The following is a 15,013-nucleotide window of genomic DNA, read 5'->3' on the forward strand; positions in this document are numbered from 1 at the left end:
GGTAGCCTGAACTGGTGGAAATGAGGCCACTTTCTTATTCATGCGGAGGTCAAGGCTTAGATCCCAGAAGATGGGGCATACAACAATTATTTGTAAAATTTATAAAGTGGTTCTCTGAATAAGCAACTTTCTTGATGGGTAATACAGGAGTCCCATGTCCCTTCCCATCACAATCAAGACTGGCCAGTTTCCACTGATATTGCCAGCACGGCAGGGGAGCGCTATAAATGCACCCAAACTGCTTAAGGTTTCTCCTGAAAGTTTCAGTCCCAACCCTCATAAACCTTACTGTGGTCAGTAGTGGAGTTTAGCAGTGGGCTGAGGTTATATTCTGAGGACTTCCTGAGCCCACATTCTAAATTAACCACATTTTCTCACAGTTGAGCACCCAATAGGTCAAACCCATTATTTCCACCACAGAAACCCCCTCCATTGCCTCTGATTCCATCCGTCTCTTTGATCTCTTCCTCCAGGTGAACAATGCGTGTGAAACTTCAGTATTGAGTCCAACTTAGAGCGGAGTTCTAACGCCACATCTGCTCTGTGACCAAGAACACTTGCTTCAATCTTTGCAAAGTTTTCCCTGTTTCCTCCACCAGTGAAATCCTCGTCAAATCTTGTGTTAGCTCCAGCTCAATAACTCCACTACTTTCTTCTTTGACAGTCCATTGTCCATCCTCCTGTATCCTGTCCCACATTATATTCTGCTTGTCCATCAACTCGATCTCTGCCGACCTATGTCAGCTGCAACATTCCCCTGGGCATTCAAGTTAAACATTCTAGCACTTTCTTCAAATTTCTCCCTCACTCCCTCTACCTCTGCAGCATCCCTGTTCTTCCACTCCCTTCAGCCTCTCAGTTCTAACTTTCTGTACACCTTCCCCTTCCTTCTCCCACCATTGATGACAGAGCCATACCAGTCCAAATGTCTGCCATTCCCTACCTAAACCTGCCACCCCCCCACCCACTGCTACTTCCTCACCCTTTCTGACCTATCCTTCAGAAATTGCTCCTGACATTTTATTTCTGCTTTGCAAAAATTAGCCAGCACATGAAGAAATGACCCCAAAGGTTCATTTCATAGCGTTTTGTATTTCCTGTCTCAAGAAAATAAAAGGCTTGTAATTAACTTAAATAGCACCAAATTATTACACCAAACCTGCATCTCCAGACATGCCGGAGATAGTTGACTTTCTTCCTTAACTCATCTGAAGGAACCTGGAATCATTTTGAACAGGCTTAATTTTATAATAAGAGCAACTATTTTAATAACAAATCACAGATTCTGGTGCAGATACTCAGTCACAAGTACTAGACTTCTTGTCTGAATGGTTTGTTTTCCTACCACACACATGCAATCTGGTGCCTAGCCAAACATAATTTAACCTGTTTCCTTTCAACTTTGATAATCACAGAACCATCCATTTTACTTCGAAGTTAATATGCAAGACAGTGCGCTTGACTCCAAAATTACAGAATTATTTTTGACATTGGTATTTAACCTTGGTATTTGAAAGTTTTCATCTACAGCCCCTTGTCTCCTATTGCCAATGGGGGAAGCCTAGTGGTCACCTGACCCTCAGGAACCTCTCTTTCATCACTAGGATGTGGCAAGCATTTCGACTTCAGCTTATAAAAACATTCCTTATTAAATCTTACACCTTGTGAGGAGTTAGTTGCACATTTTTCCAATTACTTTAATTTTCAGGCTAGTTTATCTGTTGCTGCTTCTGAACATTATCAAAGTCTCACAAATGGGAACTAATATTTCAAGCTTATTGACGGAGGGAGGGAAGCCTACCGTTTTTCATTATGTTTTATGGTTCACTTCAGCTGCTGGAGAGTGAACTACAAATAGTATTTGAACATTTTTGCCGCATCATAAACGTGTCTTTGATATTGTCAAGACTTCTTCTTGTGATGCAGGTCACCAACCCTGAGTTCTACATCCAATTCTGACTTAACTGAAGTTTGATGGTGGCATTTGGCTGAGAGATTCATTGGTTTCTGCATTGCTGGGGTTAAAAAGAAAGCCTTAATGTAGAAGACACAGGAACTTCCTTAACCCATTCACTGATCATTTTCTTATCAGTAACAGATTTTCAAATTAAAATTGAAGTTCAGCGTTATTTTCTTATTTATCACCAAAATATATATTTTTCCAAAGGTTCCACCATTCTGCCTCATTGTGACACTGTAGTCTCTAAGGGTAAAAATGCTGCCATTTAGTGGAAGTGGCAGGTGGGGTTGAAAAGGATCAATCAAAATGTGACACAAAGGTCTTTATTATAATTACATATTCTAGTGTTCTTACATTGTAAATTATCTACAATGTCCTCAAAGATGGGGAAACCTCAAAGTACATTTTCTGTGCATAACACACATTCTATCCCAATGATGGTGATGTCAATAACCTGAAGCTGCAAATTGGATTAGCAAGTTTGAAAATCAGGCCAGGAACTGTTTACCCCTGGGTCCTAATAAAGTGGTGCAGGTTCCTGTGGGAGCAAATGACCCAAGCCCTTTCCACAAAGTATGGGGATGGGAATTGTAATTCTGATTGATGGAGCAGCCCATTGATGACAAATCTACAGCAGTCTTAGTATATAGGGTTAGGGTTAGTACTGGTGTATTCTGACTGACAGAATGGTCGTAGTGATGCCCCAGCCTCTCCAAATCCCACTCCAGGGATAGAGATCAGGTTTGTGGAGTGTACACTGCAACATGCAAAAGAAAAGTTTTGTTTCAAAGACTTTAAGGGCAGCATTTTATTATGGGGTCTAGGTTTATCATTTAATGGTGAAACCCAACACCCAACTTCCAGGTCAGGATTCTCTGTCAGCTTCTCTGGCCATTCAAACTATGGTGGGGTCAGCAGCAGAGGTTGGAGTTGGGCACATTTGCCTGAACAAATGTCTCTACATAGGCTAAAGGCAAAAGAACTCCAATGATCGGAGTCCTCATTCTCATAAGCACAGGGTAGCAGGCAATTGCAAGGTCTGATATTATTAACTGCATCCAGCACTGGTACCAGCAGTTTCGGGAATGCAATGATTTTGATTTGATTTGATTTATTATTGTCACATGTATAAACATAGTGAAAAGTATTGTTTCTTGCGCACTATACAGACAAAGCATACCATTCATAGAGAAGGAAACGAGAGAGTGCAGAATGTAGTGTTACAGTCATAGCTAGGGTGTAGAGAAAAATCAACTTAATGCGAAGTAGGTCCATTCAAAAGTCTGACAGCAGCAGGGAAGAAGCTGTCCTTGAGTCGGTTGGTACGTGACCTCAGACTTTTGTATCTTTTTCCCAAAGGAAGAAGGTGGAAGAGAGAACGTCCGGGGTGCATGGGGTCCTTAATTATGCTGGCTGGTTTGCCGAGGCAGCGGGGTGTGTAGACAGAGTCAATGGATGGGAGGCTGGTTTGCATGATGGATTGGGCTACATTCACGACCTTTTGTAGTTCCTTGCAGTCTTGGGCAGAGCAGGAGCCATACCAAGCTGTGATACAACTAGAAAGAATGCTTTCCATGGTGCATCTGTAAAAGTTGGTGAGAGTCATAGCTGACATGCCAAATTCCCTTAGTCTCCTGAGAAAGTAGAGGCGTTGGTGGGCTTTCTTAACTATAGTGTCGGCTTGGGGGGACTAGGACAGGTTGATGGTGAACTGGACACCTAAAAACTTGAAGTTCTTGACCCTTTCTACTTCGTCCCCGTTTATGTAGGCAGGGGCATGTTCTCCTTTACACTTCCTGAAGTCGATGACAATCTCCTTTGTTTTGTTGACATTGAGGGAGAGATTATTGTCATCGCACCAGTTCACCAGATTCTCTATCTCATTCCTGTACTCTGTCTCATCATTGTTTGAGATCCGACCCACTACGGTGGTGTCATCAGCAAACTTGAAGATTGAATTGGAGGGGAATTTGGCCACACAATCATAGGTGTATAAGGAGTATATCAAGGGGCTGAGAACACAGCCTTGTGGGGCACCGGAGTTGAGGATGATCGTGGAGGTGTTGTTGTTGCCTATCCTTATTGATTGTGGTCTGTGAGTTAGGAAATTCAGGATCCAGTCGCAGAGGGAGGTGCTGAGGCCCAGGCCACGGAGTTTGGAGATGAGTTTCATGGGAATAATTGTGTTGAAGGATGAGCTGTAGTCAAAAAATAGGAGTCTGACATAGGTGTCCTTGTTATCTAGGTGTTCCAGGGTTGAGTGCAGGGCCAGGGAGATGGCATCTGCTGTGGACCTGTTGCGGCGGTAGGTGAACTGTAGTGGATCCAGGTAGTCTGGGAGGCTGGAATTGATTCATGCCATGACTACCCTTTCGAAACACTTCATAATGATGGATGTCAGAGCCACCGACCTATAGTCATCAAAGCATGCTGCTTGGTTTTTCTTAGGTACCGGGATGATGGTCACCTTCTTGAAGCAGATAGGGACATCAGATTGTTGCAATGGAGCCTCAATTAGATTTTAAGGCCCCTTTAGTCATATATGCAAAAGGATTAACCCCTCTTTTGGGCCAGGCTACTGCAAAATACTTTGTTAATTTCCTTTCCCAGTAGGGTTTGTGCTGCACTTCTACTGCCTGCACATCCTGCCCATTGGTTTTAGTAAACTGGCTAGCGCTCACAAAAGGGTCTAATATATAAATCCAGATCTTTGGATTACCCAGCTGGAGACATCTGTGATTTGACAAGCTGTCACAAAGGATAGAACTAGCAGCTCCACAGATTCTGTATTAATCAACATCAACAAAAATTTGGCACAAAAAAGAGAGTAAAATATTGTAAACTCAGGAATGCACATGGATGTATTGTTGAATCTCAACCATGTGCAGTCCAGGACACACAGGAACAATATTGAGCTGAACAGTGCAGTATGCTAACACTTGTTTGGCTTAATATCTCTTCCAAATGCACATTATGTCAGAATACATCTTGCAATCCTACTTATCTTTGTGTCACCAGCAAATTTAGCAACCGTCCCTTCAATCCTTTCATCCAAGTCATTTATATAAATTGTAAAAAGTTGCGTCCCCAGCACTGATCCGTATGGCACACCACTTGTTACATCCTGCCACCCAGAAAAAGAGCCAGTGAAGCCTACCCTCTGTTTCCAAGGCCAATCCATCCTTGAAACTTAATCCCTCCTGTATGGGAACGTATCCTTAATGAACTGCAGCCCATAATATAGCTGCCTCTACTACCTTCTTGATAGATCCTTTGAAACATTTGTCATTCTGAGTTAAGGTCTCTGATTTTTTTTAAAAACCTTTTTCTCACTAATTTAAATTAAGGCCACTGATTTTTCTAGTTTTAAAAATATTTTGAGTTTACCTTGTCTATTACTGTTTATTTTATTGCTGAAAAAAAGAGAGACATGTTGCCAATATGTATGTCAAGGGTGACCCTGAGGCTTTGCAAGGTCACCAGACATTTGCAGCGCATGTGAATTTTGGACAAGTCGTTACGTGTTCCATAATTCCTTGCAACTTATCGGCTATCTCTTTCACAATGATTTCAGAGCCTTTAGAACTTTGAAAACAATGCAAGACATGGATAGCAAATTATGAGCATACAAATTAGGAGCAGGAGTATGCCACTCAACCCTTTGACCCTGCTCTGCATTCAACAAAATCATGGCTGATCTGATTAGAACCTCAACACCACATTCCTGCCTATCTCCTGTACCTTTCACCCCTTTGTTTATCAAGAATCTATTTAGCTCGGCCTTTAAAATATTTATAGACTCTGCTTTCATCGTCTTTTGAGAAAGCGAGTTCCAAAGACGCACAATCCTCAGAAAAAAAAAATCTCCTCACCCCTGTCCGAAATGGCCAACTCCTTAAAGTTAGACACTAGCCCTTTTACTGGATTCTCCTGCAAGAGAAAATATTGGATGGAATTTTATGGCCTCCTTGTAGTGGGGATGGGGCCGTAAAATGTGGCGAGTCTTTCAAAACTCCATTGACTTTGAAAGGAACAGAAGATCCCACCAGTGAGGCTGGCCATAAATTTTCTTGACGTGGAGATGCCGGCGTTGGACTGGGGTAAAGACAGTAAGAAGTTTAACAACACCAGGTTAAAGTCCAACAGGTTTATTTGGTAGCAAAAGCTTTTGCTACCAAATAAACCTGTTGGACTTCAACCTGGTGTTGTTAAACTTCTTACCATAAATTTTCAGCCATCCCCTCCATATCGACCCTGTCAAGACTCGTCAGGATCTTACATATTTCATTCAAGTTGCATCTTACTCTTCTAAACTCCAGCGGATACAAACCTAGTCTGTCCAATATTTTCTCATGAGACAGCCCACCTATTCCAGATATTCATTCTGTAAATCTTCCCTGAATTGCTTTCCCAATTATTTGCTAAACCTGTGTACAAGTCTTTCGCGTTTCCCCCACCAGGACACCCAAATCCCTCTGCATTGCAGAGTTCTGCAATCTCTCACCATATAGATACCATGATTTTTTATTTTTCCTGCTAAAATGGACATTATGCTCCATTTGCCAGGTCTTTGTCCACTCACTTAAGCTATCTATATCCCTTTGTTGCCTCCTTTTATCCTCTTCACATCTTGCTATCCTACTTATCTTTGCGTCACCAGCAAATTTAGCAACCATCCAAGTCATTTATAGAAATTGTAAAAAAGTTGCGGCCCCAGCACTGACCCATATAGAACACCACTCGTTACACCCTGTCTACCAGAAAAGACCCATTGAAGCATACGCTCTGTTTCCTGTTGGCCAGCCAATCTTCTATCCGCGCTGTTGGTTACCGCCTACACCATGAGCTTTCACTTTCCTCAATAACCTTTGATGTTAGGATTCTCAAGTTAGTGACTATCTCTAGAAAATGTTTATTTGATAATTAAACACTCGTCAGTTAAGTATATGTTTGCCAAAGCTCCGGTGAAGTTCCTGGGTACCTTTTGCCACATTAAAGATGCTTTATAAAAGCCAAGTTGCTGCTGTATCCAGTGAAATAAAAGCTCCCCAGTTCTGGCTGTGATCTGCGTGTATTTTCTCATTTAAAAATTCTTCAATTAAAATAAATTGTTGACTATAAATAATGGAAATTTCGTTTTTCTTTTAATGTGAAAAGTTTGCTTTGGGCTTCATAGCTGCTTTGTTCTGGTAGAATTTAATTATCTTTCCTCACACATTCCATGATTTTATAAAGTACAGCTGACTTTAAAGGAAGGAAAGCAAAGATACCTGAATTTAATTATAAAGCAAGTGACCCACATTATTATTTTAATGAAACTGCAGGAGGGTAATAACTGACTAGTTATGGAGAGGATGATGTTTCCAGTAAATGTGCTTGAGTAACTGTATCGGCTGATGACATGGCTTTACTTTCTTTGTGCTTCTATGTCGAAGCATGGGATTGAAATAACCAGCCCTTTGATGCTGTCAGTGTTTCTATATGGGAAAATAACTAGGAACAGTTTGAGTCGCTCAAAATTCAAAGCTGAACAGCAGCTAGCCTGCATTCAAGAACTTAGAACTCCATACTATTCCCGCTGAACAGGTTCATAGAGAGGCACGGTGGCACAGTGGTGAGCACTGATCTCTCACAGCTCCAGGGACCCGGGTTCGATTCTGGCCTCGGGCCATTGTGTGGAGTTTGCATGTTCTCCCCGTGTCTGCGTGGGTTTCCTCTGGGTGCTCCGGTTTCCTCCCACATCCAAAAGACATGCAAGTTAGATGGATTGGGAATGCTAAATTGCCCCTTAGTGTCAGGGAGATAAGCAGAGTAAATGCATGGGATTACGGGTATAGCGTCTGGGTGGCATTGTGGTCGGTGCAGTCTCGATGGGCCGAATGGCCTCCTTCTGCACTGTCGGGATTCTATAATTTCTTTTAACATCATGGGGGTCAATCTTCATTTTAGCCCAAAGCTTCATCAGCTAAGTGCATTAGGAATTTGGATACGAGTTTGATTTGATATCCTCAAGTCTCAGTCCATTATTTGCTCACAACCCATTTTAAAGACACAAATAATAGACCAGTATATGGTTGAGATAAGAAAGTCCTGAGTGTAGTAATTCATTATGAAGGCCCAAGGGCAGTTGATATAAGGTGTTTGATACACATCATGAGTTGGTCCAGAGCTGTCCATGCAGCCACATGATGCCTAACTATGAGTCAGATTGGATATGTATGTAACCAATTAATATTGTTATTGGCTTGTAGACTGCTGGGATGGGCTGAAGTAAATGTATAAGAATGTGTGATTTCCTTTGTTTGGTGGAGAGGCGGCATGGTAAGCCCAGTGGCGTGCTCCTCACCAGTGTAAAATAAAAACCATTCGATAATTGGAACAGACCTGGGTGTTGAGTGATTTGTCTGAAGTAATTCTTCGCTAACATGGCCCACCTCCAGTATAATTGTGCGGAGTGGGACTCAGGGTGGGTGGGGTAAGGGGCAGTATGTAAAAGTGTAACACAGTTGTGCTGGAACTCTGTTTTGTGGTGAAAAGCAGTGGAAGAATTAGCATGGTCAAAATGATATGCTTTAAGGAAGTCTTTTAAGGCAGGAATGGAAGCAGCAAAGAGGAAAGTTGCAGCGAGTGAAGGAGTTCCAAATGGTAGTTTAAAATATCTGAATTCTCTATCAACATCTGAGGAACACTTGGGGTGGATGACAAAGTTGATTGCACGGTAGCACAGTGGTTAGCACTGCTGCCTCACAGCACCAGGGACCTGGGTTTGATTCCCAGCTTGGGTCACTGTCTGTGTGGAGTTTGCACGTTCTCCCCGTGTCTGCGTGGGTTTCCCCCGGTACTCTAGTTTCCTCTCATAGTCCGAAAGCTGGGCTGGTTAGGTGAATTGGCCATGCTAAATTCTCCTTCAATGTACCCGAATAAGGTAAATAGGGACTTGCAAATAGGGACAAAGATTTTCACTTTAGTGCATTGAGAGAGGAGTAACCAGTGGACAACAATCAAAACAGCAATGTGTGAACTGAATTTGAATGGGACTGGATTAAAGGCTGTGTAATTTGGACAAGTTGGTTTTCTGAAATTAATTCCAGATCTTGTGTAGTGAGGTGTCAAAAGCACAGCTAAGAAATTGAGAGTGCTGATTGAGGGATGAATACGAGATATGTCTGAAAGCACAGCTTCAAGCGAACATGTAATCCATCCTGAGTCATCAGTCAGAGAAGCAAATGTAGATGGATGCAGGAGGGTGAAGTCTTTGGCAGGAGCTGATTAAGACATCATTTCCTCAACAGGAGAATATTCTGCCTAATTCACACCTTGATAAAACCTAAACCTCAGATAAAACAAAAGGTATTTGTGGAATGGAGGATGACAGAAGGAAACATGGGGAAAGTTTGCCTTATACTGGTGTCAATCAACTTTTAATGAAATTGTGGAAATATGCAGTTTTCAGATGGAAGATTTGTGAGAATGCAGTATTGCCAACAGCAATGAAAAGCTAACAATCAATCAGAAGTCACCTACGATAATGAATGGTTGATGCTTATCCAGCACCTGGGAAACCCCTGTCCATAATAAATGTCAGCGAGTTTGATAAACCAGCTGTGAGCTTGTAGAAAACGTTAAGCAGGACAAGATATGATTTACCAGTGCACCCTCCAAGTGATGCCTGAGGTAGAGCTTGCTTTGATTTGTATGCATTTTAAACACCCTCCGAGATGGCCTCTCTGCTATCTCTTTTCTTATTTCACTAGCTGTCTTCAATCATTATCCTGTGCGTGGAGTGATTCTATCCCTTGATAGTCAACCATGTTTTATCCTCGGTTAGTGAACAAAGGAATTTTGACTCCATGGAGCAAAGTGAGGGGAAACCTATTAAAACAAGACTTTGGGATATTTGAGATAACCAAGATTTCCAAAACAGTATGGTTTAGATAAAGGAGATTTCAATGTCTAGCTGTAATGTAGTATGTCAGTCTTCCAATTTGCAAACAAAAAATCTAAGCCCTGATTATGCTGTTTAACGCGGAAGCAGCATTTCAATTACAGCAAATGAATGATCTTCTAAATGGCATTTTGCCAAAACTGGTATACAAAAATTATTTTGAGTATAGGGTAAAGTGAGTTACAAAGTTGGAAGACAACCTAATGAGAAACCATTTTTGTTGAAACAATTCATGAAATTTTTTAAAAAAAATCTTCAAAGTAATATTGGTAACTGGGTCTGATTTTCAAAAAAAAATAATTGACTAACTCGTATTATTAGCATGCTGGTTGTAATATTTCTCTTCCAATATTTTCACACCTGGCTTTCTTGTACTTTTTAATATCCATTTATCTAATAAACACATTTTGAAACATTTTTGCCTTTTACTTTGAACACTTGAAAAAATTCACAGGTGGGTTTTGTTAAGATCTTTTCCCCTCATTAGCTTAATCTGTCTTAAATGTTCAGCATTCTCGATAGAAAAAGGAAAGGTTTAATGCCAAGGATTGCAGCTGTCTTACTCAATGCATTAACAATTCCAGATTGGTGCAGAAGAACACAAATCCAGTACACCAAGTCATGCTGGGATGCTGCTTTTACATCACTACAGAATAAACCTAGTATTTACGATCAATAAAGTATATGCCTGGCTAGGAATAATGGACTTAATGCGAAACATCTTGCTATGACTACCTTTGTTCTTTAATGACTAAATATCAATGTGGAAAAAAGGCAACTTTTTGAAGTTAAAGTTGATACTTACCGGGTTCTCCATTCCTGCCTCTTCTACCTCGCTTTCCTGGAGGGCCTACAAGAAGACAAAGCTTAATTTAGATGTTGCTCACTACACACATATATTTAACAACATTAAGACAGAAAGCAATCCTGTCCTACTGCTTCCCATCAGTCATTTAAAAAAAGATATCATCCACAGTGCTAAGATCACAGTAAGCACTTTAATTGTCTATGATTTTGGGTGCAATGTTGAAAGATGTTGAATTTCCACAGGTTTAGTGATCACTAATACAGGAATGCCTCATCAATAATGCGTGAAGAATTATAATATAGCATGCTCATGGATTTAGATACATATTATCATGGAATATTGTAAAATATGTAATCTTCATTCTCAGATAGCCACAATTTCTCATTTAAATTGTTACATATATTTTGTCTCACTTCTCTCAGAGTAAGACTGTTCTTTGCAAACAATTGCAAAATAATAAAATTGGGTGGAATTTTCCAGCCGTTCACCCTGGTGGAATCTTCCGGTTCCACCGACAATGCGCCCCCACCACAAGTTTCCCTGGGAAACCCCGTTAACAATGGCGGGACCAGAAGATCCCACTGCTGGCCAATGGCGGGTTACCTCCGCCGCCGTGAAACACATGGCAGATTGCACAGAAAGTGAAAGGAAGAGGTTAAGAACGTGATACAGTTTGGCGTGAATAAGTAACTTTGCTCCGCACACTTTGTAACACAATGCAGAGCAATTTCCATTGTGTATTTTAGTGGCAGTGCTCTGCCCCTGAAAGATAATGGAAATTGGTACACCATTGATAGTTCTCAGAGGATGGTCCTGGATATATTACCTAGGCTTTGGGATAAAGACAAATACAAACCAAGTACCAAAAGAAACATTGTGCAGTTTAATTCTCCAAAAATGTAGCAGAAATATAAATAAGTGCATTATGGATTTTACAAAGATTTACCCACTGAAAATTCTAATGGACAATAGTCATGGTAGATAACAGGAAGTTCTACTGACATACTATTTACACAGTCATCAGCCTGCTTAATGGTGGTTTCAACAGGACAATGAATTAAAATTAAAAGAAAGCATACAGGACAGTAGTAGGGGCTGTAGCTTTTCATGTGTGTTAGAAGGCCAGAATTCCTAAAATGGAAAGCTGTCAACCTGGAGCTAGATTATTACATATTGAGGAAAGATACTGAAGGAATCAGGCCAAGACCTACTAGTGGTAGTCCAGATAAGCGTTAATGACATAGGGTTAAATGGGGTAGGGACTCTAAGAGGCACATACATGAGGGTTGCCTCATGACTCAAAGATGATGAATGCAGAATTGTATTTTCAGGTACCTTAAAAGCATTGGGAAAGAGAAGGATTCAATGCCAAAATGAAGGATGCAAATTAAAGGACTGCCAACAGCAGATAGGGAAAATCAATGCATGGCTTAGGGATTCAATTTGTTCGGCATTGGGCAATCCTGGAACAGAGGGGCAGTCATTTACAAAGACTGACTATGTCTGACAGCAATGAAGATGTGAAAGTACATCAAGATTCTGTGGGGCAGTCATAAACTGAAATATCGCAACAACGCCCAAATGAAGAAATTACCAACAAGATTCCATATTCTGCAACTTTTCCTTTAACACAAATCAGAAATGACATAAATTAAACACGCATTAACAGGAAAGTGATTATTCAGCTAAAAGGTAAATTTCACTTTGAATAGTTGGTACAACAAAGCACAAACATTCACATCACTCCCCACAGACATGTGGCACTATGGAGCTACACAGTTCCACAATTTGCTGTTCTCTATTCATGCAGGACAGGTCAGGAATCACCTTCCACTGCTGCTTTCACCTCCAAGATTCACAGGTACGATTATGATCATCAACAAGGCACATTTCCATGAACTCTCCTTCAAGTCACAATAGTCTGATGGTCTAGCTTTCCAGAATTCTTTTTCATCCGACCAACCAATAAAACACAATTAATCTGATCCTCTGATATGAATGATCAGCTTATTTATTTGCCTGAACTCTTTGTATTGCTTTTAGGATTCAGTCCCTTTTAGCTCGCCCATACATTGTTTCCTCGAGAACTTCTGAAATTCTATTCTTCATTTTGCTGCCGAATAGAAAAATCAACCTTTACATGGAAAGCTTTGCTGGTTTCACCTCACACAAATTCTGTGTTCCTCTTTCTATCTTTGTCTGCATCTGTGTGCTGATCTGCTTCTGCTTTCAGCTCTCCTTTTCATCTGCAGCCCTTCTTTGCACCTAGCCATAACTTCCTTTGTATTGGTATAGCTTCCAGGTCAAAGGTTGCCAGATCATATAGACTATTGTTCAATAAAATTACAATTGATTCTTTACATTGATGCAAACTCTTAAACATCCTTTTTAAACATTCTTAAAAACAGATACCACACACATTTTAAAGAAATGACAAGTTTTCCTTACTCTATTGCTTCTGGCTCAAAGGCCACCACAACTGTCAAAATGGGGTTAAATAGAGAAGTGGATAGGTGTTTAAAACTAAAAAGTGATAGGCTAGAACCAGGATCAATTAATAGAGAAAGTTAAACAGATAAGGATAATATTCATGGAGAAAACAATTTAGCACGACAGATGTGGAGCAGAGAAATTAAATCTAATGACAAATGGGGAAAAGACTAAAACAAAGGTAGGGGATAATTTAGGGAAAATAATGAGGAAAGGAGTAGTGTTACATAGAAATTTTTTTTTAAAGTTAGAGTATTTATTGCAATGCACAGAGTGTGGGAAATATATCAGGGATCTGGAATCAATTATTTTACAGGAGGATCTAGACTTAATAGCATCAACAGAAACCTGCTGCAAACTAAGCATGAATGGAAAACAAACATATGGAAATTATAATATATTAAGGAGGATAGAAAATAGGTGGAGATAGAGTGACAATGTTGGTAACAGTGAGAATGCAAGAAAGTTGGTGAGGTCTAGGAAGGGGTACAGACTGAGTCAATATGGTTGGAGTCAAACAAGATAAAAATGGCTGGTTACATTGGTTAGGTTTATTACAGACCTTTAATTTGTTTTAAGAGGAAATGTGCAGTCAGCTTAGGAAGATGAATAGAAACAAGAAATTATTGTCCTGGGAGATTAAGTTATCAATTGGGACGGAGAGCAAATAAATAGACTAAGGGGAACTTAATGTGTACATGACTTTTCTCAAACACTAAATTAGTAGGCCTACAAGGGTGGTGGTGTTGATGAATATGGTTAATGCAATAGATCAGATGTATGGGCTAAATATGATTGAGCTTCTTGAGCCCCACACTGCCCCACTATATTATCAAGTTTAAGTTGCAACAAAAATCATAGAATCATACAGCACAGAAGGAGACCATTCAGCCTGCCATGCACATGCCAACTCTTTGAAGGAGCTGTCTAATTTAGTTGCATGCCTCAGCTTTTTCCCGACAACACTAGCCCTTTTCAGAAAGAAAATCTACAAGTACAAAAAAAAGGAAAGTACAAAATCTAAAACATCCATTTGGATTGGTATAGATGTTGCAAAGATGAGGAATGAGCGAGCTGAGGGGGTGGTGGTGGTGGTAGAAATGGGCAGACAGGGCTGGAAAAGTGATTGAAATGATATATGGCAGGATTCTCTGGCCTCCCCATGGCGTGCTTCTCGTGGCGGAAGACAGTGTGCCCTTGGCCGGCAGCGAGATCTTCTGGTCCTGCCGCTGTCAATGGGATTTCCCATTGACTCCCCCCTACGGCTGGAAATCCGTGGCAGGAGTGCAGCATCAGCGGGACCAGAAGATCCTGCTGGTCTGAACAGCCGGAAAGTTCCAGCCATTGAATACATTTATTCCATTAGAAAGAAATAAAATTACCAATGTTTTTAGGATACCACGGTTAATTAGAGAGATTAGGAACCAACTTTATTGAAGACAATGGCAGAATCATCCCAGAAATCGGCAATGTCTGACGTGGGGTGGCAAGAGTTGTATTGGACCCAATGCTCCCAACAGTAGTTTTTCTGCCATATTTTGTGGCACTTTGTGCAAAAAATGAGCAGGCAGGCGTTTAAAGTCAGATCACTGATGGAACAGCCTCTAATTCACCTGCCGCACGATCAGCTCTGTGCTTCAATAATCCAGGCGCCATATTGAAAGATCGCCCTTGCACTCAGCTGGCACAGTTCAAGTCAGAGGAAGCTTCCGGGAAGTCATGCTTCCCAAAACTTGCAAGCTTACAACCCCAAAATTCACCAACACCTCCCTCAAGCACCTGCTGGATGAAATGGAGGCCCTCCACGGTG

At 40.9% G+C, this 15,013-nt stretch overlaps 1 protein-coding gene across 1 annotated transcript in view; it reads right to left on the minus strand.

Annotated features, from left to right (window-relative positions):
• The window catches only part of LOC144508523 (uncharacterized), a 628,622-nt gene that overhangs the window by 247,234 nt on the left and 366,375 nt on the right, over positions 1-15,013 (minus strand). Inside the window, exon 3 of the mRNA XM_078236560.1 lies at positions 10,707-10,755. Within this exon, the coding sequence (XP_078092686.1) occupies positions 10,707-10,755 (49 nt within the window). The remainder of the gene's footprint in view (positions 1-10,706; positions 10,756-15,013) is intronic.

Source organism: Mustelus asterias, chromosome 1 (assembly GCF_964213995.1).
Source record: "Mustelus asterias chromosome 1, sMusAst1.hap1.1, whole genome shotgun sequence".
Taxonomy (NCBI): Eukaryota; Metazoa; Chordata; class Chondrichthyes; order Carcharhiniformes; family Triakidae; genus Mustelus; species Mustelus asterias.